The sequence below is a fragment of the Lepidochelys olivacea genome (genome assembly GCF_965140295.1).
Source record: "Lepidochelys olivacea isolate rLepOli2 genome assembly, chromosome: 17".
NCBI lineage: Eukaryota > Metazoa > Chordata > Testudines > Cheloniidae > Lepidochelys > Lepidochelys olivacea.
The window spans coordinates 10,355,771-10,378,624 of NC_140427.1; the positions used below are offsets into that span (position 1 = coordinate 10,355,771).

General features: G+C 39.8%; 1 protein-coding gene across 2 annotated transcripts in view; it reads left to right on the forward strand.

Moving 5' to 3' along the window:
- Window positions 1-22,854, forward strand: part of PAFAH1B1 (platelet activating factor acetylhydrolase 1b regulatory subunit 1) — a 64,234-nt gene that overhangs the window by 36,714 nt on the left and 4,666 nt on the right. For both annotated transcript variants that reach the window (XM_084650595.1, XM_084650596.1), the window contains exons 4-10: window positions 8,878-8,952; window positions 10,065-10,271; window positions 13,058-13,226; window positions 17,225-17,327; window positions 18,133-18,361; window positions 20,668-20,769; window positions 21,408-21,564. In XM_084650595.1, coding sequence (XP_084506721.1) covers window positions 8,878-8,952; window positions 10,065-10,271; window positions 13,058-13,226; window positions 17,225-17,327; window positions 18,133-18,361; window positions 20,668-20,769; window positions 21,408-21,564 — 1,042 coding nt within the window. The remainder of the gene's footprint in view (window positions 1-8,877; window positions 8,953-10,064; window positions 10,272-13,057; window positions 13,227-17,224; window positions 17,328-18,132; window positions 18,362-20,667; window positions 20,770-21,407; window positions 21,565-22,854) is intronic.

Sequence of the window (22,854 nt, forward strand, 5' to 3'; positions counted from 1 at the left end):
GGTGGGCCTAATCCTGGCTATTCCACGCTTTTCCTACCCAGCCCAGATTTCCCTGTTCCTAACTCTGGGATGAACAGGACAATGGGTTACCGACAAGGAAGCTGACCCAGCTGGGACTCGGTCCAGGACACACTGGGTAGAAAGAGGGACTGGAGGCAGAAGACCACTAGGCCTGCTGACTGAACAGACAACCCTGCTACATGTACTTATATGCATATATTTAAACTTTTTAAAATTTCCTGGCTTTCTAATGTTTAACTGCTAGATGGTCCCATCTCTTTCCCCCAAATTTAATTTTTTACTGAGAATTATACAGAAGCAGAGAGCTAAACGAGGCTTTTATAGTCTAGAGCATTTATCTAACCAACTCCTATTAAGTGACTTACGAATTCTGGGCCTCCTGTTTTGAAACCTTAGTCAGCACCACTTCCACAGGATTAATGTGCTCGTGCAACGTGTTCTGTGTAGTGGATATAGGAATTGCTGAACTAAAGTGAAGAAATCAGGTGTCTGCTCCAGCTGTACGTACCTTCCAGATGTGGCTGAAACAGTTTTGGTGCCTCTCACACTCGATCGTTGATTTGTATTCCGTGTAGTCATGGGAGGCAGGGGATAGAGGTATGTGTAATAAGTACTGGAGTGTGTTGACTGAAAGTGCTCATGTCACCTTTAATCCTGTCAAATACTAGCCTCTAAAATCTAGTCAGTTATTACAGATTGAGACTCTCTTGTGTGTCAGTAAAATTACTAATATTTGACACCTTGAACTTGATGGTAGCAAAGACTTATTTTTGATAAATGAGTCATTTAAAACTTAAGTGAAAGCATCTCTTGAACAGTTGAACATACACAATTTGTTTAAAAATAGCTTTTATAATTTTTCCAAGAGTTGAACTATTTGGGTCAGAATGTACTTAATGTCTTTCCAAGAAATCACCTATCTACCTTTTTTGAAGGTCTATTTAAACTTTTATTAAAAGTACTATTTCTATAAAATGACAAACCTGCAATCATATTATTCTCATGTTATCCACATACCTTGCTTTTTTACTCCATAATCTAAGATTTCATAGAGGAATAAATTACGAAGGTCCTTTTGAAACTGGAATGGCTAATAACATTGATGCTTCTGCAGAGACTGTCAATAACAATGGCCCTGCCCTTCTTTGTAAATGTTCTGTGAGCAGTAAAGCCTGTGCCATGTTTGTCACCATTTTCAATGTTCATCTTACTGAGAGCATCCAGAAAATGTTCCTATTATGTCCCGGGTTGGACTCATAAAGCTACTTCAGTACCTGAAACTGCTAGAAGTCATTTGGTGGTAATGTAGAAGGAAGAAAAGTTTTAGTAGTGTTAACTTAGCTACACAAAATCCTGCCAAACAATTTATTTTGACAGGATAGCCAGTTTAGTGCTTATTAGAAATAGTGGACCAAGCTTACTGTCACTGTAATGTCATTGGCTGGGATTCACAACACAGGTGAATTTAACCCTGTCTTTTCATTTTTGTTTCATTTGTATGGTACTTGTCTCCATAACAGCTGGTCAGTGGAACTTGAAAACTGGATTATATTCAAATTCAAAAACTTCTTTTGCATATGTGCAATGTCTTTTGACCAAACACGTGCCAATTTTCTCACTTCCAAACCATATGAAGAAATCCCTGATCTTTGTTTTACAACTAGGAGCTGCCTCTAAAATAGACAAGTATCCCTTGTTTTGGATTGAAAATTTGTAGTGAAATTAATACTATGTACATATATGTAAGATTAATCAGGAGAAGTTTTGAGTTGACTATGAGCAGATTGTTTGTAATTGTGCTTTCCACCTCTCCCTGAAAATATCCCTCCGGACTAGCAAACTGTGTAACTTAACATTTCTCTTAAATTTAGGATTGTTTATCCTATTTTTCCAAAATATTCAGTTGAGGTTTTACTTGATTTCCCTAAACTGCACTCATTGTTCTAAATAACAAATCAGTAGAAACGACTAGTTGGGATATCATACGTTTTATAATTGAAAACCATAATAACATTCACTTATCAAACTTATCCATCAACCTAATTAAATTTGGTGTGGCCCCCCCCCCTCCCCAAAAGGTTAAAAGACCTAAATATGCTAGGCAGTCTGGTTATTTGATAGTCTTAAGGGAGGTACAAGAAAATCAAGTTAGTTCCTGTGTGCAGTTTTAACTTTCTCACAGGAAAATGAGAATTAGATGGGACTACTTTAAAACAGCTAAAAAAGACTAACAATATCTGACACAGTAATGGGTTCAGTGAATGGTGAGGAGTTAAGCAGAGCCCTGTCTGGGGATCGATTCTGGTTCCAGTATTGATTAATTCTGCAAATAAATCCAGTTCTCAAACATTGCTGGAGTAATAGGCTGCTCCACCATGGAGTCTGACCCAGATAGCATATTTGTCTAGAAACTTTGTGTGACGGGTTGTCCCCCTCTGGGGTGCCACCTGATGTACTGGGGTACCACTGAGCCCACTGGTTCCACCAGTCTGGGTTCCCGTACACTGCCCTGCTGAGCTAGGCCCTCCAGCACACACATAGATAGGGCCACACCCAGGTGCAGAAAGACAGACACTGAGAACAGCTCTGTGTAGGAAGACTCAGGTCGGGAATTGCCCAGCACTGAAATGCACACCTCCTCTGGAGTGTAAACCCAAAATTGTCTTGCGCTGTACAGAAATCTGTACAGTGTAAGCTCATGAAATCTGCCCCCTCCCTCAATGTGGAGGAAGATATGCACAGTTTTTTGAGCCCCCCTCCACCCTGTTATGAATTCCACAAACTGGTTTCAGAATAAGCAAAAACAAGTTGATTTAACTACACAAGATGGATTTTAAGTGATTATAAGGGATAGCAAAAAGATCAAAGCAGGTTACCTTAGTAAATAAACAAAACCCTCAAACTGAGTTTAATACTCTAGGTAGGTAGGATATAAATTAGCAAATGCTCATCCTGAGTGATAAACAGGCTGGCAGCCTGGGACCATCACTTTCCACAGTCCAGTCCTTGCCCCTCAGGTGTTTCCTGGTGTGTTGTTGCAGGGAGAATGAGGTCCCCTCATGATGTCGTCATTCCCCTTTTATATCTTCTCCCCACTTGCTGGAAAGCTCTTTTGCTGTGACCTGGGTCAAACAGTTCCCACTGTGTAGTGCTGTCTCTGAGAGGTTTCTATTGTACACAGTTCCTGGGGGTAATTCTTGTGCTTGTGTGCATTTCCTCAATAAGCCATTAACATTGTTTGGCCTTCACTGTTGTATCTGAAAGGCTGCTTGTGGGTGTTTTCAACCTCACACGTGTTTCAGTAACGCATACATAGCCAAACTTCATAACTTCACATATGATAATAGCACATATAATCCAACAAGATATTAATGTCTAGCAGATCAAGACTTTTAGAATACCACCTCACAAGGCATACTTTGTACAAAACATATGCTAATTACTTAACAGGGGTGAATATTGGGATGTCAAGGTGTCACACTCTGAAGTAGTCGTCTTTCTCCCCCGCCTCTGTCCAGTCTGTATCCTTCCTCCAGCTCAGGTTGTCTCAAGACCCAGAGACAGAAGCTACATAACCTGTAATGTAGGCAGGATGCCCTTGTCTCCTTGCCTTTTTTGCCCCTCCTGAATCTGGGTTCTTTCTCTTGCTCTTCTCCTCACACACAGAGGGAGGATTAGGATTCAGTGTGTTTGCCTCCTTTCCTCGTATTCTTGGTGTTTAGTAGGAAAGATAGTTATCCCACTGTAGTGGTGGGATCAGTTGCTCATTGTTGGAGCTCCTTGACTGAGCCCTTGAGCCTTAAAAGGGGGGAAAGTGCTTGGGGGAAAAATCCTCAACCATCCAAGCTTTGTTGGTTATTGCTTCTAGAGCTTCAACCTTCTCTTCCCCTCCCATGCCCCAGACCTTGTACATATTCCCCACCTTCATCTTAAGCTCATTAAGTGAACAACCTCATGGAATCTGTCTCTGAAAACTTAGCAGGGAAAAAAAGGTTTCTTGGTACTCCTGGCTGCTATTGAGGCTTCAGAGAGCTAACAGGTCAGAGTTATCCAATTTGTGAGAAGAGGGAAAGGAATTATCTGATGGCATGGCCCTTCTGCACCCAGAAAACCAACAATTCCACACAGATTCCTTTAAACTTTGGTTACCCTTATTTTCTCTTAATCTAATAGCAAAGAATCCCAGGGTTTTAGAATAAGACTGGACCCAGGATATTAATTTGTAATGTCTTCATCTTGATATTGAATAAAATGTCAGGACTCCAGAACTGCTCAACCCTAAAGGCATGTCCAGATGAAAAAAGCTCTTCAAGGACCATCATGATTTATGGGAGATGCTCTTAGGATTGATCCTGTATCACTCCGCTTAAGACCTTTGCCATCAAGGCAATGCCCTAGTATCTAAGACTTGTGATAATTTCAAAAAGAACTATAACCTAGTATCAAATGATGAAGTCAGGTTTGTCAAAATGTACTTCTCTGATGCACCTTCAGGAGCTAGAATGGAATATTTGCAGAGAATCCTCCAAGTCTAAACTGCGTGTTTTTTTTTTTTTAAATCCGTTGGCTTTATTCATCAAATGACTTCTGTTTCATGTAACTTTTTTGTCTCCTGACCACTATCTTTGCAAGTCACAGGATGCCTTGGCTTCTGGCTTGGAAATCTTGATTTCTGAATCAAATAGTGTCTTACTGTAACTTCCTTTAACAGGAATAAGCTCCTGTGAGGAGACCAAGACTTTGGAGGGACAGTACCTCCCCTGTATACAGCAGACTTTACTCCTTCTTTCCTTCTTCCTGATGTAGAGACCAGCAAGGATATGGAACATATGGCTGATTCCAGGTTTCCATCTGTAGGTCCTACATCTCTAAGGGATCAAGTTAAAACTCATCCTGTGGCAAACTGAACAGATGAGATTTTGACCTGGTACCTAGTCTCCATTAGAGTTTTTTTTTAAAGGGGGAAGGCTTGTTAGCTTTCATCAGTAACAATCGGAGTTTTCTGCCTTCAGCTAGTTATTGTGTGTAATTAGACTCCTTATCCCCACATCTCCTGGAACGTTTTGTCCATTAAAGACGACTTATCTGATAGCAACTGATCAGTTCATCAGTATCTGAGCAGTCCACAAAAATCTCCCAGATTCTGCAGCATATTTGCTGCTGCATTTTCCTAATACGTTAGGGGACATGTATTTAGATTTGAACTTTCACCACTTACAAACTACAAGATGGCAAGCATCAAGTCCATAATTGGAGCAGTGGAACCTAGAAACTTCTATGAATGTCTGCATAGTTAAAGTACATACCTCCACACTCCTGTTTTCTGTCAAGTTTCTCCCTAGTTTACTTTTGTTCCCTAGACAGTTCCAGTTCCCATCCTTCCCCCTTCGGGCTGATATCTGCTCTCTTCCAAAGGTCTTGTATTAGTAGGTAGCCTGTCATAAGTTTTCCCTCTTCTGTTTGAACAGCTGCCTTGTCTGACCCCCATCTCTTGCATCTAGAAAAGCAATATAGGAATCTGCTGTACCTAATTAGAGATTCTTAATTAGTTACAGCAAGCTAACTTCAGCTCAGCAACAACTCCATCACTGACTGTTTGTTCAACACCCAGTTCTGTCTCTATCGATAAAACCATTTTTATGGCCTGTCAAGTCACTGTCTCAGAATACTCAAGTTGAGGTTAGCTCTTCAGCGCCTACAGTTTGACTATACACAACTAATGCACTGGGCAAGAACGCACTCTAGACCTCAAATGCAAAAGCTGTTGAAATTCCAAGGGTTTGAGTGTCGTCCTCAACCTTCATAAGATTGTTCCAGAGATGATAGGAGTCTCTAGTAGTCATCTTTTAGGGTTAGCCTTTGCAAACTCCCCAAAGTCAAACCATCACCATAGATGTCAGGCTGTGTGATGGAGTGTGATACCTGTCTTCCTAGAGACATCCAAATGAAATAGAGCCTTAAGACGAGTTCATCAGCAAGTGAGACAAACCCTTCCCAATTAGGATGGACTGTCTGGCAATTGTGTATTTGTATTTCCAAAAGAAAGGAACAAGGAGTGTGTGTCTTGCCAAAAGCTGGATTTCTCATCCTGGGCAAAGCTTTCAGGGATCAAACTGTAGTGGCATCTGGAAGCATGATTTGAGACAGGAGGCAGTTATCCTTTCTGAGTGTATTGGGTAAACTACGAAAAGTTAGAAAACTCAACATCTGGGATACTGCAGGAAATGTGAGTGCTTTTCATCTAGGAGTAGCAGACCTAATGAAACTTCACATTTCAATTTCAGATTCTTTTCTCTGAGGAGAGGTTGGAGAAAGCCTAGAACTGGAGAAGAGAAATGGGAAGAGGAAAGGTCCATTTCTGAGCCCAGTAGTGATCATCTGTGGGGTTTTGTTTTGATTTTTTTTTATTTTTATTTTTTGAAAGAGTAAAGTAGAATCCCCCAAATGGACAGGACAAGAAGTAATCTGCTTAAATTGCAGCAAGGGAGTTTTAGGTTAGACAATAGAGAACTTACTAACTGTAAAGGTGGTTAAGAACTGGAACAAATTACTTAGAGATATTGTGGAATCTGCCATTCGAGGCTTTAAGAATAGGTGAGACAAACCATCTGTCAGAGATGGTCTAAACTCTAGATAACGCTTAGTCCTGCCTCAATACAGAAGACTGAACTGGATGACCTGTCAGTCCCTTCCTGACCTACATTTCTATGAGCACCTCCAGTCCTTGGGATGAATCTCAAGAAGGCCTCAGATGTAGCAGTGCTCTTACACTACTAATGACAGGTTTCAGAGTAACAGCCGTGTTAGTCTGTATTCGCAAAAAGACAAGGAGTACTTGTGGCACCTTAGAGACTAACCAATTTATTTGAGCATGAGCTTAAGCTCATGCTCAAATAAATTGGTTAGTCTCTAAGGTGCCACAAGTACTCCTTGTCTTCTTACACTACTACGATCTTTAGAAACCTTTACATCAGTGTTACCAGTGTATTCCTGTTTTGAGAGAAGGAACACTTAAGCGCCACTGTGCACATTACAAAGACTTTTTTTTAAAGGGCCTTGAAATACCTTTTTAGACCAAGTGAAATAGAGAGGATTTAAATCTTTTTCTGTTTTAGCCATATAGTTTGAGAGATCATTGAAATGCCTAAAATTATTCCCATCACTATTTGGGTTGAACCCCATGATTGGTATGATGTGAAGGCCTTTCAACAAGGATGGGGTTGTATTCATCAGCTAAAAATAAGAAACAACCACCATAGCCTATATATATGCAAGCCTGTCTTTTGGCAGCTAGTTGTAAAATTTTAAGCAGTGCAGCAGATGTCTCAAGTTAGCTGATTATGTGTGCAAATATAATAATAGCATATTTCCTTGGCTGTTGTACATACAGGTCAATCAGCTTTTGATTGATTAAAAGGTTAGGTAACAAAAAAACCTAATTATCACCAGGTCACACTTACTCTCCCGTCCACACAGTCAACACATCCCTTCCTATCTTTCCTTTTCTAGTTGATGGGGGTTGGTGGGAAAGATAATTAGACAAGCCATAACTAGGGTTTTCTTAGCTATTCATTGTATACTCTACTCCTGAGGGAATTCTGCACCTAAAAATTCTGTGCCAAAAAAATAAAAATTCTGAATATTTTGTCAATAGATAAATGCGGCGGCTCTAGCGTGGCAGTGGGTGATCTTGATGCAGTGGGGAGCACTGGCCACTGGCTTCATGGAGGTGCGAGATCCTGCAGTGCTCCCACCGTTCCCCGGCACAGACTTGGCTTAGAGCCCGCACAGAATGCAAGGGCCGGGCCTGCCCCAGAAACACCCTGGGGCCCTTTGCCTCCTCGCTAGGCGTACCAAGATAGTAAGCGAGATGGACGGAGTGCCTCATGTATGCTCAACCATTGCCCCGATCCAAGGTGTGGGGCAAGCAGGTTCAGGCTGGCAGGATCCAAGTGTGAAGTGGTTTAGTGGTGGGGGGATTCTGGTATGGGATGAGAGGCTTGTGTTGGGCGGTCTGGGTGCGGGTGGCTCGGTGAGGGGTCCAGGTGTGGGAAGAACTGGACTCATGGGGGTTCGGTGGACGGGGGAGCAAATAGACTTATAGTGACCTTTCCACCTCTAGCTGTGGAGCAATGGGGCAGGGAGTGTGGTGTAAATATTTGTGCAACTGGGGGGGGGGGGGGTGGTTTCTGGGCGTGGGTCTGATCAGGCTTTGCTGCTCCCTTGCAGGGGAATAAGAAGTCTTGTCTTCCCCCAGCCCTGCTGGGACTAGCAGGGTTCAATGTAGGGTAAGAGCCAGGCTCCCCCCTCACCCCACAGTGATTTTCCTCTCCGCCAGCTGCTCCATGCACCCAAAACGATGCGTGATTGTTCTTGCAGCTTCCTTTTGCTTCCCTATCATCTGCAGGGAAGCAAAAAAATCTGCAGGAGACATGAATTCTGTGCACACGCCATGGTACAGAATTCCCCAGTAGTAATACTCATTTGAGAGGCTCTCATGAGTTCTAGAAAAGGGGGGGTTGGGGGGCTTAATAGCCAGAATACAATAATGTGGATGATCTGAGCCTTTGGTTTTGTGGATTTGATTCACAGAAAATCTTTGGCTAAACATCACTGTTACTTTGTAACCAAAGTAGATCGCCAAAGTATTTATGGTATTAGTCTTCAAAATAAATAAATAAAAATCAAGATGTCCATCTGGTGACTGAAGTAAGCGGATTTAAAAATCAACTGATTCCTCTTCTTTCCTCCCACAAATTACTTAATTTGAATGTTTAAACGTTCTTGAAAACATGGCATGCTTTGGCTTGTCTCTTAACAACTGCATTATAACAACTTCTTGAATTACTCTTTCAGAATGAAGAGCTAGATAAGAAGTATGCTGGACTTTTGGAGAAAAAATGGACATCTGTTATAAGATTACAAAAGAAGGTAAATAGGGAGGGGACTTGAATATTTCATATTGTACAATGAGTAATCAGTTTTTAAAGCAAATTAACAGTATTCGGTGGACTGAAATTGAAGAGGAACGATCATATGCATTCAAAGGAAGTGTGGGCTTATTAAATGTTCTAAAAGTATTTTTGGAGGGCAGAGCAGGGAAGGTAACAGTATCCAACATGCAGAATATTTAGCCTTGAAATGTGTGTTCTACTATCCACTTCATCTCCAGCAAAAATATTCACGCTTTTCCTCTAGTGGTTTCTCGGATATCTGACTCTTTGCTTCATCTCATGGATTTCTGATGCACTTTGTGAAGATGGTGGGAAGGAAAGAGCGCCCCAAGGCTTTTTGGAAATGCAAAGGCTGAGTAGTTGTCCCCAAAAAGCTTCCTTAGCAGGGAAGAAGGCAAAAGCTCTGCTGCTAGTCCTCTTTGGCTCTTCCTTTGCAGTGAAGCCTTTAGTTCTGATACATTAGAGTAAGTAGTTCTAGTGCAAACACAATACAAAACTGTGCGTGCTTAATAGAGCCTTCATAGGTATATATTAATGCATCAAAAATCATAACATGTTAACAGCACAGGCTACCAAATGTAGTAGTTAACATTGTAGGATTTTACTGAGCTTTTAATATTTTTTTGCCCTTGGGTATCCTGTATGCATGCTTGATAAGTGGTCCTTGGGCTGTGTCTGAGCATTTTAGTAGTAAAATTACCTTTGACAATCGTTTGCCAAAAGACTGTTCACAAAATGCAACTTGAAAAGCTACTGTCAATCAGTTTGAAGTAGTTACCTTCCCAGTATAGTAGAGCTAAATGACTTTGCATGTTAGTCCCCTTCCCACATAAAAATTATGAGGAAAATATTTGGGTTCAAATCAAATATTACTCAGACCCATTGTATTTTAGGAGTGTCTACTAGTAGATGGTCCAGAGCTACTGGAGGTCAGTAACTTGCTCTCCATCTAGGAGAGAAACAAAATACTATAGATCCAAAGCCATTGAGAAAGTTTAGCTTTCTTAACGACCAGTGCAGATTAGCTAGATCTTGCTGTAGAAGATTGTAGAAACAATTGCTCTTTTTTTAAAACCCCATAAATCTCAGGTGATGGAACTAGAATCTAAGCTAAATGAAGCAAAAGAAGAATTCACATCAGGTGGACCTCTTGGTCAGAAACGAGACCCTAAAGAATGGATCCCTCGTCCTCCAGAGAAGTATGCGTTGAGTGGACATAGGAGTCCTGTCACAAGAGTAATTTTCCACCCAGTTTTCAGTGTTATGGTCTCTGCTTCAGAGGATGCTACAATAAAGGTAAATGTTTGCTATAGACAGTTATATGATGGGCTGAGCAAATCAGTTTGAGATAATGAGGAATATAGGCCACCTACACACATGCAATCCTGAGCCAAGTTATACATACTTTCATAGTCCTTATAACTTTGATCGTAGTCTGTGTGGTGGTAGTCAGCAGATTTTAGTCTGATGCCTTCAAGTTGTCTTTGGGGGTTTCTCTTGGGTCAGAATAATATTTGAAAGCTGTTGAGATGCCAGTATGCATTTAGGGACTGGGCAGAAGATTAAGGGATAAACACTCTTGTGGAAGGAGAATAGCCAAAGATTAAGGCAGATGATGTGGAATATAGAAGTGTTTGGTTGGGTTAAGAGTAAAGAGATGTTAAGAAAGATAGAGAAAAGACTCTCTCGGAAGATTCATCGAAGAACGACGACTTTGCAGGCTAAAATTTTAAACAAACACCGAACTTTAATGTTCCTTCCTCCCCCACTACTTTTTAATGTAAAGGATTGATTTCTTCTTCTTCTTATGTAATACCCAGCCACCAGCTGATGCTGGTTTTCAACATATATTCCCCTAAAAACATTTGTGGGAAATGGAAGATAGTGTGTATAGAAACACTTTTAGTCTTCCAGAACTTCTAATATGATTTTTATTAAGATCTTTCTAGCCCCTGTTGCAGATGTTAATGCACCCATACTGCTCTTTTGTGGTAGGCATGTGCTTTGCCCATTTAGTGTCCTAATTATAAAGAAATATTTGTGTAACTGATTTATTCATGGAATGAAAATAAGTACTTCTACTTGGCTACAATCCTTGAGGACCTTCTCCTTGAGCATTTGCTTGGGGATTAATTTAATATATGCTTGCATGAAAACTACCAGGGAGCTGATGCTGCTTTGGAAATGGTTGAAAGTGTCAAACGGACCTAAAGAGTTTGGGTAACAAATATTGTAAGGAAATATTGAGCAACCTGTCGTGATGGAGGATACAACAAAGATTAAATTGAAATAATTTTGCATCAAGTTTTAACCAGTTATAATGTCATTCTTTGAGTTACTGGACACTAAGTAGAATCTACACGTGCATATGCCCCAGCATAGGAGTTTAGAACATTTTCACCAGCAGTGTCCGCAGGGGTTGTATATGCACTCTGCATGCCCTCATGACACTCCTCCCCCCGGGCATAAAGTGCACAACGACTCCCAACTGCCACTCAGTTCCTTTGAACCACCTTAGGCAGAGAGTCTGAACGGCATAGTGTCCCTCATAGTGTAGTAATTACCTAGTCTGGTAGGTAGGTAGTTGTAGGTATACTTGTTACTGTTTCATTTAGCTTATTACCAGTATATCAGTGAGCCACCCTCCTCCCCCCTCCCCAAAAAAAAAAAAAAAAAAAGAGAGAGAGAGCAAGGTCCTGTCTTCTAGCAGAGCCTACATTTCCAGGCTCCAAGGCATGCCATTCCTGCAGGGGGAGGGAATTATTCTCTAACAAGGTCAGCTAAAACTGTGTAGTGGCATTCTTAAAGGCCATTGTTAAATGTTACTGGAAACTTTTTTTTCATAAGCTCTGTGTATCCTTCACTCTCTTCCATTAGAAGAAATTTATCTGGTGAGTGCTGTTCTTTAATTCAAACTACATAGTACCATCTGTCATTTTTCTAAACTGGCATTCACTTGTTAACACCAAGTAATGCTGAAGTGATGAAGAGCTAGACAGATTACAAACCGTATGTTTTGTAGGTCCAGCATAAACCATGACTACTCTTAATTATGCTTTGCAGCCTCAGAAACCAGGTCACATCAGAAATTAAGCCTTATAATAGCTGTGACTAGAATCACCTCTCATTTTATTTGTGGTATTAAATAAGGCTAATGATTTTAGAATCACAGATGTTTTCATGCTTCTAAATGTTAAGTTAAGTGAAATTCTTAATTTAGTTAATCCTCAATTGGATTGTGATGAGGCCAATGGCATTAAAGAAATTAACATCTGTAGTAGCTTTTCTTTCTGAGTGAAGTAGGTTTATGTTCATCGTGGTTTGTTTAATAGAGTATTGACAAGTAATAGTGTGAATACTTCATTTTCACCTCTTAATTAGATAAGTATTTACTGCAAATGTGTTTCATATTTCTCTTGACTAGTGTCCTGGCTGACACAAGATTCTATTTACTTAATATTAAATTTTGGAGTGACCTCAGATCTTTTTCCCTAACCTGACCGAAATGCTGCATATTGCAGAGTTCGTATACTGCTCTCCAGTCGGGAGTGTTGATCATGTGGCTCTTTAGCATCACCTAATTAATAACGGCACAATAATTCTTAGAAAGGGGTAGGGTGTAAGGGAAGAACACTGACAAGGGTTTGTGGAAGTGGGTGGGAAAGAGAAAAGGACTCTGCATATATCTATATGGACTCTTCTACCTAATTGGAATTTTATTCGCTCGCATGACCTTCCTTCCTTTCTTCCTTCTTGTAATTTGTATCAAGACTTTTCAGGGACGCAGCAAACTCTTTTCCTAGTCATATTGTAGAGGAGACCATTTACATTAATTTATTTCGAAATCTGGGAAGTGCACCTATTCTTTAAATATAATTAACTTAAATGTAATTAAACCATATAAATATAGCACAGCCTTATTTTCCTCCACTGCTTGGCTTTTCTAGGACAGTCTTCCTTTGTCTCCTGCTCACGTTAATTATTGAGCAAGGTGCCAGACTGGCCTGTGTGGTGCAAATGTAAAGCTGGAGAACATGAAGAGTGATAAGCTGGTGTTAATGAATTTTCTGTTCACTTGTCAGGTGTGGGATTATGAGACAGGCGATTTTGAACGAACCCTTAAGGGACATACAGACTCTGTGCAGGATATTTCTTTTGACCACAGTGGCAAACTCTTGGCCTCCTGTTCTGCTGATATGACCATTAAGCTATGGGATTTCCAGGGCTTTGATTGCATCAGAACCATGCATGGTAAGGAGACTGACTTAGTGATCTATAAAATGAAGAGAAATCAATTTTTTTTATTTTTTTTGATCCAGAAAACTGCTGATGTGAGAACAGATATGTAATTGGAATACCAAAAAGAGTTATCTTTAACCTTTGGAGTGCTTTGTTCATAACTGTATTCTGTCCCATCATTATTGAAAATGCATCTCTAATCTACTGTGTATGAGATGGTACTGGAAATAAAATATCTGTGTGGTGGTTTCAGTGAAACGGCAGATGGATGGCTTTAGTACTTGCTATGTCCAGAGCTCAATAGAAGATGGGACCATCCCACAAGAGAATGGGGTATAAAACATAGCTTGGTACATGTGGGAAGAATAAAAGTGGTTTTTGCTATTTTGCTTGGTATACTGAATCTACCTTTTATGGGAGTCTCTTGTTCCACATTTTCTTGTTTTGAATTAACATGCTTCCTGCTCTTGATCTATAAATTGTGTATGTAAATTGTGGGTTCCTTGTACGGTGATGGATGAACACTTTCCCAATCTGTCAGAATTTCAGGAGCCATAGCATGGCTCAGAAGGGGCCATCATGATCCTCCTGCACTCTGCAGGCCACAGAACCTCACCCACACACTCCTGTAATAGACCCCTACGCTAAGTTATTGAAGTCCTCAAATCATGATTTAAAGGCCACCCCTGCAGTCTTCAGAAAGTTCTGAACAAAAGTATTCATATGCTGCTGCATCATCTCAAGATAATTCTCTGTTTTGTGATGTTGTTGTTATATTAAAAATGAATGATCAGCAGGAATAGATAATCTTTTTTTAAAGAAACACAGTTTGTATTGAAAAGTCTACGAAGAACAAGAGAAGAGAAACAATCAACTGCCTATCTGATGTTTTTTAAAAATGGCTCCAGAGGTGATCCTGGCAATTACAGGCCTGTAAGCCTGACTTCAGTACAGAGCAAACTGGTTGAAACTATAGTAAAGAACAAAATTGTCAGATACTCAAACGAACATAATTGGGGGAAGAGGCAACATGGTTTTTGTAAAGAGGAGAAATTCCTCATTAATCTACTAGAATTCTTTGAGGGGGTCAACAAGCATGTGGACAAGGGGGATCCAGTGGATATAACGTATTTAGATTTTCAGAAAGCCTTTGACAAGGTCCGTCACCAAAGCCTCTTAAGTAAAGTAAACAGTCATGGGATAAAGGGAAGTCCTCTTATGGATTGGTAACTGGTTAAAAGATAGGGAATAAATGGTCAGTTTTCAGACTAGAGAGGTAAATAGTGGTGTCCCCCAGAGGTCTGTACTGGGCCCAGTCCTATTTAACATATTCATAAATGATTTGGAAATAGGGGTAAACGATGAGGTGGCAAAATTTGCAGATACAGATGTACTCAAGATAGTTAAGTCCCAGGCAATTGCGAAGAGCTTACAAAAGGATCTCTCAAATCTGGGTGACTGGGCAACAAAATGGTAGATGAAATTCAATGTTGATAAATGCAAAGTAATGCACATTGGAAAACATTATCCTAACTATACATATAAAATGATGGGGTCTAAATTAGCTGTTACCACTCAAAGAGATCTTGGAGTCATTGTGGATAGTTCTCTGAAAACACTCACTGACTGTGTAGCAGCAGTCAAAGTGAATAGAATGTTTGGCCTTATTAAGAAAGGGATAGATAACGAGACAGAAAATATCGTATTGCCGCTATATAAATCCATGGTAGGCCCGCATCTTGAATACTGCGTGCAGATGTGGTCACCCTATCTCAAAAAAGATATATTGGAATTGGAAAAGGTTCAGAAAAAGGCAACAAAAATGATTAGGGGTATGGAATGGCTGCCATGTGAGGAGAGAGAAATAAGACTGGGACTTTTCAGCTTGGAAAAAAGATGTTTGAGGGGGCATATGATAGAGGTCTATAAAATCGTGACTGGTGTGGAGAAAGTAAATAAGGAAGTGTCATTTACTCCTCATAACACAAGAACTAGGGGTCACCAAATGAAATTAATAGGCAGCAAGTTTAAAACAGAAGTATTTTTTCACACAATGCACAGTCAACCTGTGGAAAGCCTTGCCAGAGGTGTTGTGAAGGCCAAGACTATAACAGGATTCAAAAAAGAACCAGATAAGTTCATTGAGGATAGATTCATCATTTGGCTATTAGGCAGGGGTTTGCCAGAAGCTGGGAATGGGTGACAAGGAATGGATCACTTGACGATCTCCTGTTCTGTTCATTCCCTCTGGGTCACCTGGCATTGGCCACTGTCTGAAGACAGGATACTGGGCTAGATGGATCTTTGGTCTGACCCAGTGTGGCTGTTCTTGTGTCCAGAGTCTTCAGTGAAGCATCTGCTCCTCTTTAAGCATCTCTGAATCATTCAGCAGTAGGTGAATGGGGGCTATATTCACCTTAAGTGGGCCACAGAAAGTACATGTAATCTGTGGTGTTTCCTCTATTTTTTTTCCCCTTGCTATGCTAATGATTCTTGATTACTGCAGTATTTCAGAACCAGTGTACATATGTCCAGCATACAGAATATTTGTTTTTTGTAAACCATGTTCTTTCAGTTAACATGGGTATGGGCGATATGGCTTCACTACATACGTCATAATTTCATTGTTTAAACTTTTCCTTTTTCTTTTTCCAAATGACCATTGAAATGGATATCACTTTGATGGAACAGTATGAAGTACAAAAAATCTACCAAAAGCTAGCATTCCTCTGACTCTTGATGTGCATGATTAATATCCACTAAAATGGTTAATTTTTTTAGTGGGAGTTTAAAAAGTAAATCTTGCAGAATTTAAACTTGTTTCAGTGAGTTCCTGTTTTATTCATAGATATCTGGTAGGCAAGACATTATGCATTTGCCACTGAAACCTCCTTGTTAGTAACCTAATTTTTGGGGAATACTAGAATTTCATATTTACACAGGAGATTGCTTAAATTAACTCTTAAACTGCTGCCCTGATATTCAAATCACTGTACCCAAAGCTTTAGAAATATTAACTTCTGCCGCAACATCTTAACTGGAAGCAGTATTTTTTTTAAGTTATTTTGCATTTATCTTAAATGTTTAAGTACCTCTACATGAATGAACAAATATCAATTGTTGATATGGTCAAAGTTTTTGTTTGTTTAATTGGACATGTCAAAACAATACACACTTTTTCTGGATGAGATTTGTGTTAAAATTATTTCAGCAAAATTTACTAATGCTTTCCATTCATTAACACTTTTATTCAGATGTTTGAAATATTATCTCTTGTTACATGGAAAACGTTGCCTTCCCAAAACCCATTCAATAATCCTCAACACCGTTGGATGGACGGTAGTATCCTCTCTTCTAGATGGGAGAAATGAAGCCAAGTGGTGAAACTAAATATCCAAGGTCACCGTGAATCTGGAAGAGCCTGGACTAGAACTGACTTTTTTCTGACTCAGTCCTGATCCCATTCCTTAAGTTACTAGATAATAAGGGGAGAGACCATCAGTTATGTCGGTCTCAATAATGCAGTTGTACTATAACTTATGCCTAAAATGAGGCACTCTTGAAATGTTTAATCTTTAAAATTGTGTTAAGCCCCTGAATGAGGATTGTCATTCAGGTCTTGTGCTTGCCACTTGGTGAAAACTTGAGTTATTTTCCTTCAGAGTTTCCAAGAAACATGGTGTTGCTGTATCATATTTGCAGAATTTATTGTAAACAGTGGTTACCCTGTAACGCGCACCATGTATGTAAAAGTAATTACAAAAGGGAGTGTGGCTAATATTTTAATGCCCGAACACTGCCATACAGAAACACTTGACATGCTAGAGCAGATGTGTTGAAATATTCCTTGGCTCATTAAATACCCCCATAAGCTTCTGTATTAATATTCTCCCATAAAAGTTGTAGTACATCGTAGTTTAATTTTTCAAGAGAATTGAATATTGGATTGCTTATGCATTGTAATGCTATGTGTCAGAGCACTACTTAATACAAGCTTGATTTGTTTTTAGGTCATGATCATAATGTTTCTTCAGTAGCTATCATGCCCAACGGAGATCACATAGTCTCTGCCTCAAGGGATAAAACTATCAAAATGTGGGAAGTTCAAACAGGGTAAGTATAGTTCTGTTTAAAAAGCAGCCATACCAAAAGGAAACACTGTGTACCCTTTATAAGAAGTGTACTATATATAGCTTGAATGTCATCACAACATACCCTTTGGATTGTGTCCCTTGAGACTGGATGCTAAAGTGACTGGGCCCCAAAGATCCAGTAACCACATTGATTTTTCCCCTCTTGCTCCTTGTGAGCTTGTAGTCTACTATAGGAATATAATCAATAGATTACTATATAGTTTTGAGCCACAACGACTATACCTTTTATAGCTACCTGAGAGGTGTGCCATTCTTGGTGTGGACAAAAGCCTCTTCCCATCTTTGTACTGTCAGCGTCTACATTCCTCCGTATGTAACATCATCCCACAAATCTTCGCTTCTCTCTCCCTCACTCCCAACCATATGCTCTGAACACACAGTGAAGTATTTCTGTATTCTCTCCGGATCTCCCCGGATGTCTTTTAAAAAAGCCTAGTATTTTACCCGGATTAACTTTCTCAGCACTAGTTTTTCTCTAGGCCTGTTTTGCTACTTTCATATTTCCTTCCTTCCTTGTCTGCTTATTTTAGCTGCCTTTTCTTTCTAATCTAGTGACCTTTCTGTCCGTGAATTTTAACTCTTCTTGAGCCTTTTCCATCTTGCTTAGCCAGCATATTGATGCTTCAGTTCATCAGTAGCCCACCTTATAGTCATAGCTGCTTCAACAACAGCCCCCGTGTCCCTAAACCACAAAACTGCGTACACCAGATGTTTTTATAGCAACATACTTAGACTGATTCATAACTTGCTTTTATGTTTGATAGTTATTGTGTGAAGACTTTCACGGGGCACAGAGAATGGGTGCGCATGGTGCGACCTAATCAGGATGGCACCCTGATTGCCAGCTGTTCTAATGACCAGACAGTGCGTGTTTGGGTGGTAGCAACAAAGGAATGCAAAGCTGAGCTCCGAGAACATGAGCATGTGGTAGAATGCATTTCTTGGGCTCCTGAGAGCTCATACTCCACCATATCGGAAGCTACAGGATCTGAGGTAAGCTTAAATACAGTACAAAAGCTCTTTCCTTCCTGTTCAATGCAAATACAGTACAAAGACAACTGTAAAGGTTTTGGAGTATTAAAAGTAAATGCCTAATCTGTTAAACATTTTTTATAATTGGGTGCAAGGGATATATGACAACACATTTGGGGTGTTGTTCCTATCAGTGTCACTTCCTGAGTTCCCAGGTTCTAGTGCCCTTGCCATTGACTTTTTTGTGTAAATTCAGGAGCTACCTGTGAACTTACTATCAGGAGGTCGGGGGGAGGTGTGTGTGTGTGTGACAAGTTTCTTCTGCTTTTGGGGAGAAGGGGGAGATGCTCTGATTTTTAAGAAGCCCCATTTCCCAACCTGCAAGGAACATGAAAAGAGAGAGTACATTTTTGTTAGGGCAGTTCCTTTAATCACCTAAAGGGCATTTGAGAAGTGGTAGGGAAAACTAATCTGGAATGAAGAGACCAGCTGCCTATTGAAGGATTTGTGGGGACTTCATCTGAGTTGAGCTTTGATTTGAATGTCCTAGTACACAAGAGATTAAACATAAGAATGGCCGTATTGGGTCAGACCAAAGGTCGATCCAGCCCAGTATCCTGTCTACTGACAGTGGCCAATGCCAGATGCCCCAGAGGGAGTGACCCTAACAGGTAATGATCTAGTGAGCTCTCTTTCCTGCCATCCATCTCCACCCTCTGACAAACAGAGGCTAGGGACACCATTCCTTACCCATCCTGGCTAATAGCCATCAATGGATTTAACCTCCATGATTTTATCCAGTTCTCTTTTAAACCCTGTTATAGTCCTAGCCTTCACAACCTCCTCAGGCAAGGAGTTCCACAGGTTGACACTGCGCTGAGTGAAGAAGAACTTCCTTTTATTTGTTTTAAACCTGATACCCATTAACTTCATTTCGTGGCCCCTAGTTCTTATATTATGGGAACAAGTAAATAACTTTTCCTTATTCACTTTCTCCACACCACTCATGATTTTATTTACCTCTATCACATCCCCCCTTAGTCTCCTCTTTTCCAAGATGAAAAGTCCTAGCCTCTTTAATCTCTCCTCATATGGGACCCATTCCAAACACCTAATCATTTTGGTTGCCCTTTTCTGAGCCTTTTTCTAATCCAGTATCCTTTTTTTGAGATGAGGGGACCACATCTGTATACAGTATTCAAGATGTGGGCATACCATGGATTATATAAGGGCAATAAGATATTCTCCATCTTATTCTCTCTCCCTTTTTAATGATTCCTCACATCCCATTTGCTTTTTTTCTTCACTCTTCTTTCTCTCCTCCCTCCCCCTCCCCCCCATGCCCAAAGTAAGAAAGGTTTGTTCAGAATTTGTACAAATCCCTTTTAAGGGTGACATAAAATGTGACTGTTCTGCTGCGTGGACAGTTCTGCAGCTGTTGGAAGTTCCTTTTTATTTAGGTGAAATAAAAGAAGCAGTAGACCAATGTCAGCTATATAGTAACTTGTGAGAATGACAGGTTTGGACAAATGTCAGTCAAGATGATTTTATTCACTTTTTTTAAAAACACGTAATGTACTAACAATTTTTGAGGTAATTTCCAAATGTTAACTACCATGGCAAGAGGAAATTAGTTACCTAAAGTAGTACTCACTCCTGCCCTCTTATGGATTCATTAACTACATACAGTCTGACAGTCTACTTTGAAAAAGAAGCAAGCAGATGTATTAGGACTGCAGTGTATTTCAGCTGTGGAGCTAACAACCGAATATTGCATTGATATTTGGGATTGGGGCTAATGGAAATTCACAGAGAGTAAGGGTTTCCAAATAGTATTACTCTCTCAATTAATTGATTTATATGAAGATTCAGAATACAGAACAGGTATGTCTTGTTAGTCTAATTATTGGACTGCTACTGGAACTTGATCCAAGGAAGCCACAGGCTATATCCATCAGCATGTTAAATGAGAAGACTCAGTCTTACTAAGTTAAGAAGAAGGGGGCACCATTATTAAGTCTTCTAAATGAAAACTTGGTTTGGGTCGCTGGGGGAGGAATGGGGGACGACTTTCAGTTATATTTCTTGCTGCAGCTTTCATATAATAGTTCAATGCTTGTGCTTTTCTTTGTTAATGTTAATAAAATCCTGATGAACTTTTATTTTAGTTTGGTAGAATGTGCTTAGTAGCCTTAACCTTGTCAGACAACAATCTAGTGTCCACTTAATTAGAAATATTACTCAAATTAGGGGTGTCATTTGAGAGGTCTCTACATATTTTTCTTTTATGGAAAAATACCATAATCTAAGTCTGCTTGTTTCCATAGACTAAGAAGAGTGGTAAGCCTGGGCCTTTCCTACTGTCTGGATCCAGAGACAAGACCATTAAGATGTGGGATATTAGCACTGGCATGTGCCTTATGACACTTGTAAGGTTTTTTCTGTACTGCAGACATATTACTTTAGTCAGTAACCGAATGAATGATCTTAAATGTGAATCTGAAACTTATAGGCCACCTCTCTTCCTTTAGAAAGCTTCTGCAATGCTAGATACAACAAAATAAAGCACATTAATGCAAAATGTACAATATAATAGCATCAGTATTTGGTTTTTGTTAGGATCATTAAGAAATAAAATACAATGCTCTTCTTGGTGAAAGAAGCATAGGTTCTGGAGTACTATTGTGTGGTTGGGTATCTTGATTCACCTTCTGAAACTAAGCTTAGTTTTGTCTAAATTTTGCCCTACATAAATGTGTCTTGTGAGACCCAGCAAATTCAAAAGTGAAATTAAGTGTGTTGTGGTGTTTGGGCTGCGGTTGCAACACTTATCAAGGCTGGGATGAAAATTTGGTGTAAATATCCAACACTGAAGACACACGGGCTGTTGTTTTGTAGGACAGTAAAGGAATGTTGGATGGGTTTTAAGAAAATAGACTAGCATCCTGTGATGAAGGAATAGCTTTATTCCATATTGACATCTTCTTGCTAATGAGACACAGTTGAAATGCTTTTAAGCAGGTCTAGAGAGAATGTAAGAACTTTCTTATGTCTGCTTGTTCATAAGGTGGGCCATGATAACTGGGTACGTGGCGTTCTGTTCCATTCTGGAGGTAAATTTATTTTGAGCTGTGCTGATGACAAGACTCTCCGTGTCTGGGACTACAAGAACAAACGATGTATGAAAACCCTTAATGCGCACGAACACTTTGTTACCTCTTTGGGTATGTATTGTTCTACAATGCTTACTGCAGAACACCAAACCAAAACTACCAACTTTCTGCACTTTCATTACTTGCATTCTAGGCCAGAAATATCCACCCCAAAGACTTAAATACAGTACTGAGAGAAATAACAGTAATAGTCTGCTTAAATGTAAGGCCTTTTGGCACCCATCTGAACTGCTTCTGTACTTGCAGTTCATGCACTGTTCACTAAGCAGTGCTGCCATCAGTAATGCACAAAATCTGTTCCAAAAGACTGTTTAATTTTAAGGTACATCAGCAATACAGTATTACAGGGAGAAAATCTGGTAGAAAATACTTTTGCTATTCAAGATTTTTGTAAGGTTAGTCAACCACTTATATTTAAAACAAACCCTAATGTATGCTCAGTGGTTCACATTCCTCTTAGGCTGGTGGTTGACTAAAAGTTACTCTTTGATGGCCATTAGCTTATGTATTATCAAACCAGTTTTTAGTGGATAATGATTCCATCAAAAACCTCCACATGCATTGATTGAGTTTCAGCAAACAAGCCAGAGACATGTACATATTCTAGCCTCCAAGCCACTTAAATTCCCTTCGAATAGGGTTGAAGCAGGTTTGGTGAAGCAGGATAAAAAGCTTTAACTTGCAATGTTGTTGGTCTGAAACATTTTACCAGTATGTGTGGAAGGGGATTGTGTGTACAGTGTATTAAAAATAGCTGTCCCTTTAAATACTTTACTTTGTGTGCGTGTGCGCTCTTGTTTTGTGCTAATTTGCTTTATTAGCTTTTCAATCTTCTTCCCCCCCACCCCCCAAGTTTAAAATACTACCCAGACACGAAAAACGCTGGATTTATCATAGAATCTCTTATCTCTAGCTGTGGTGGTTTTTCTGTAGTCTTTAGAATTTTTTTGGTTCTTTTAAACCCTCTGTGTCAAGATAGTGATAGGCCTGAAACTTAGGCCACTAAGTATTTGTGTGTTTATCACAATTAGCACTTGAGTCAGGCTTTCTGCATGCCCAGGGGTTTCACTGCTAAAAGGAGTAAAGTCAATAGGGAAGTAAAGAAAAGATGAGGGTTAGATAACATCAAGTTGTTAATGTTATATACATTTGAAATCTTATAGCACCCGCTTTTTAAGGATTATTAATGTTTCTTAATTTTTCAGTGAAGAAGTCTTCACTTAGCCCTCCCAATACATATTGTCCACCAATTGACCTGATCAGAAGTTGATTACAGGATTTATAATGCCTCTCAGATTCCCCTGAAAAGCAGTCCCCTTTTAAAGCCTGTGAAATACACAC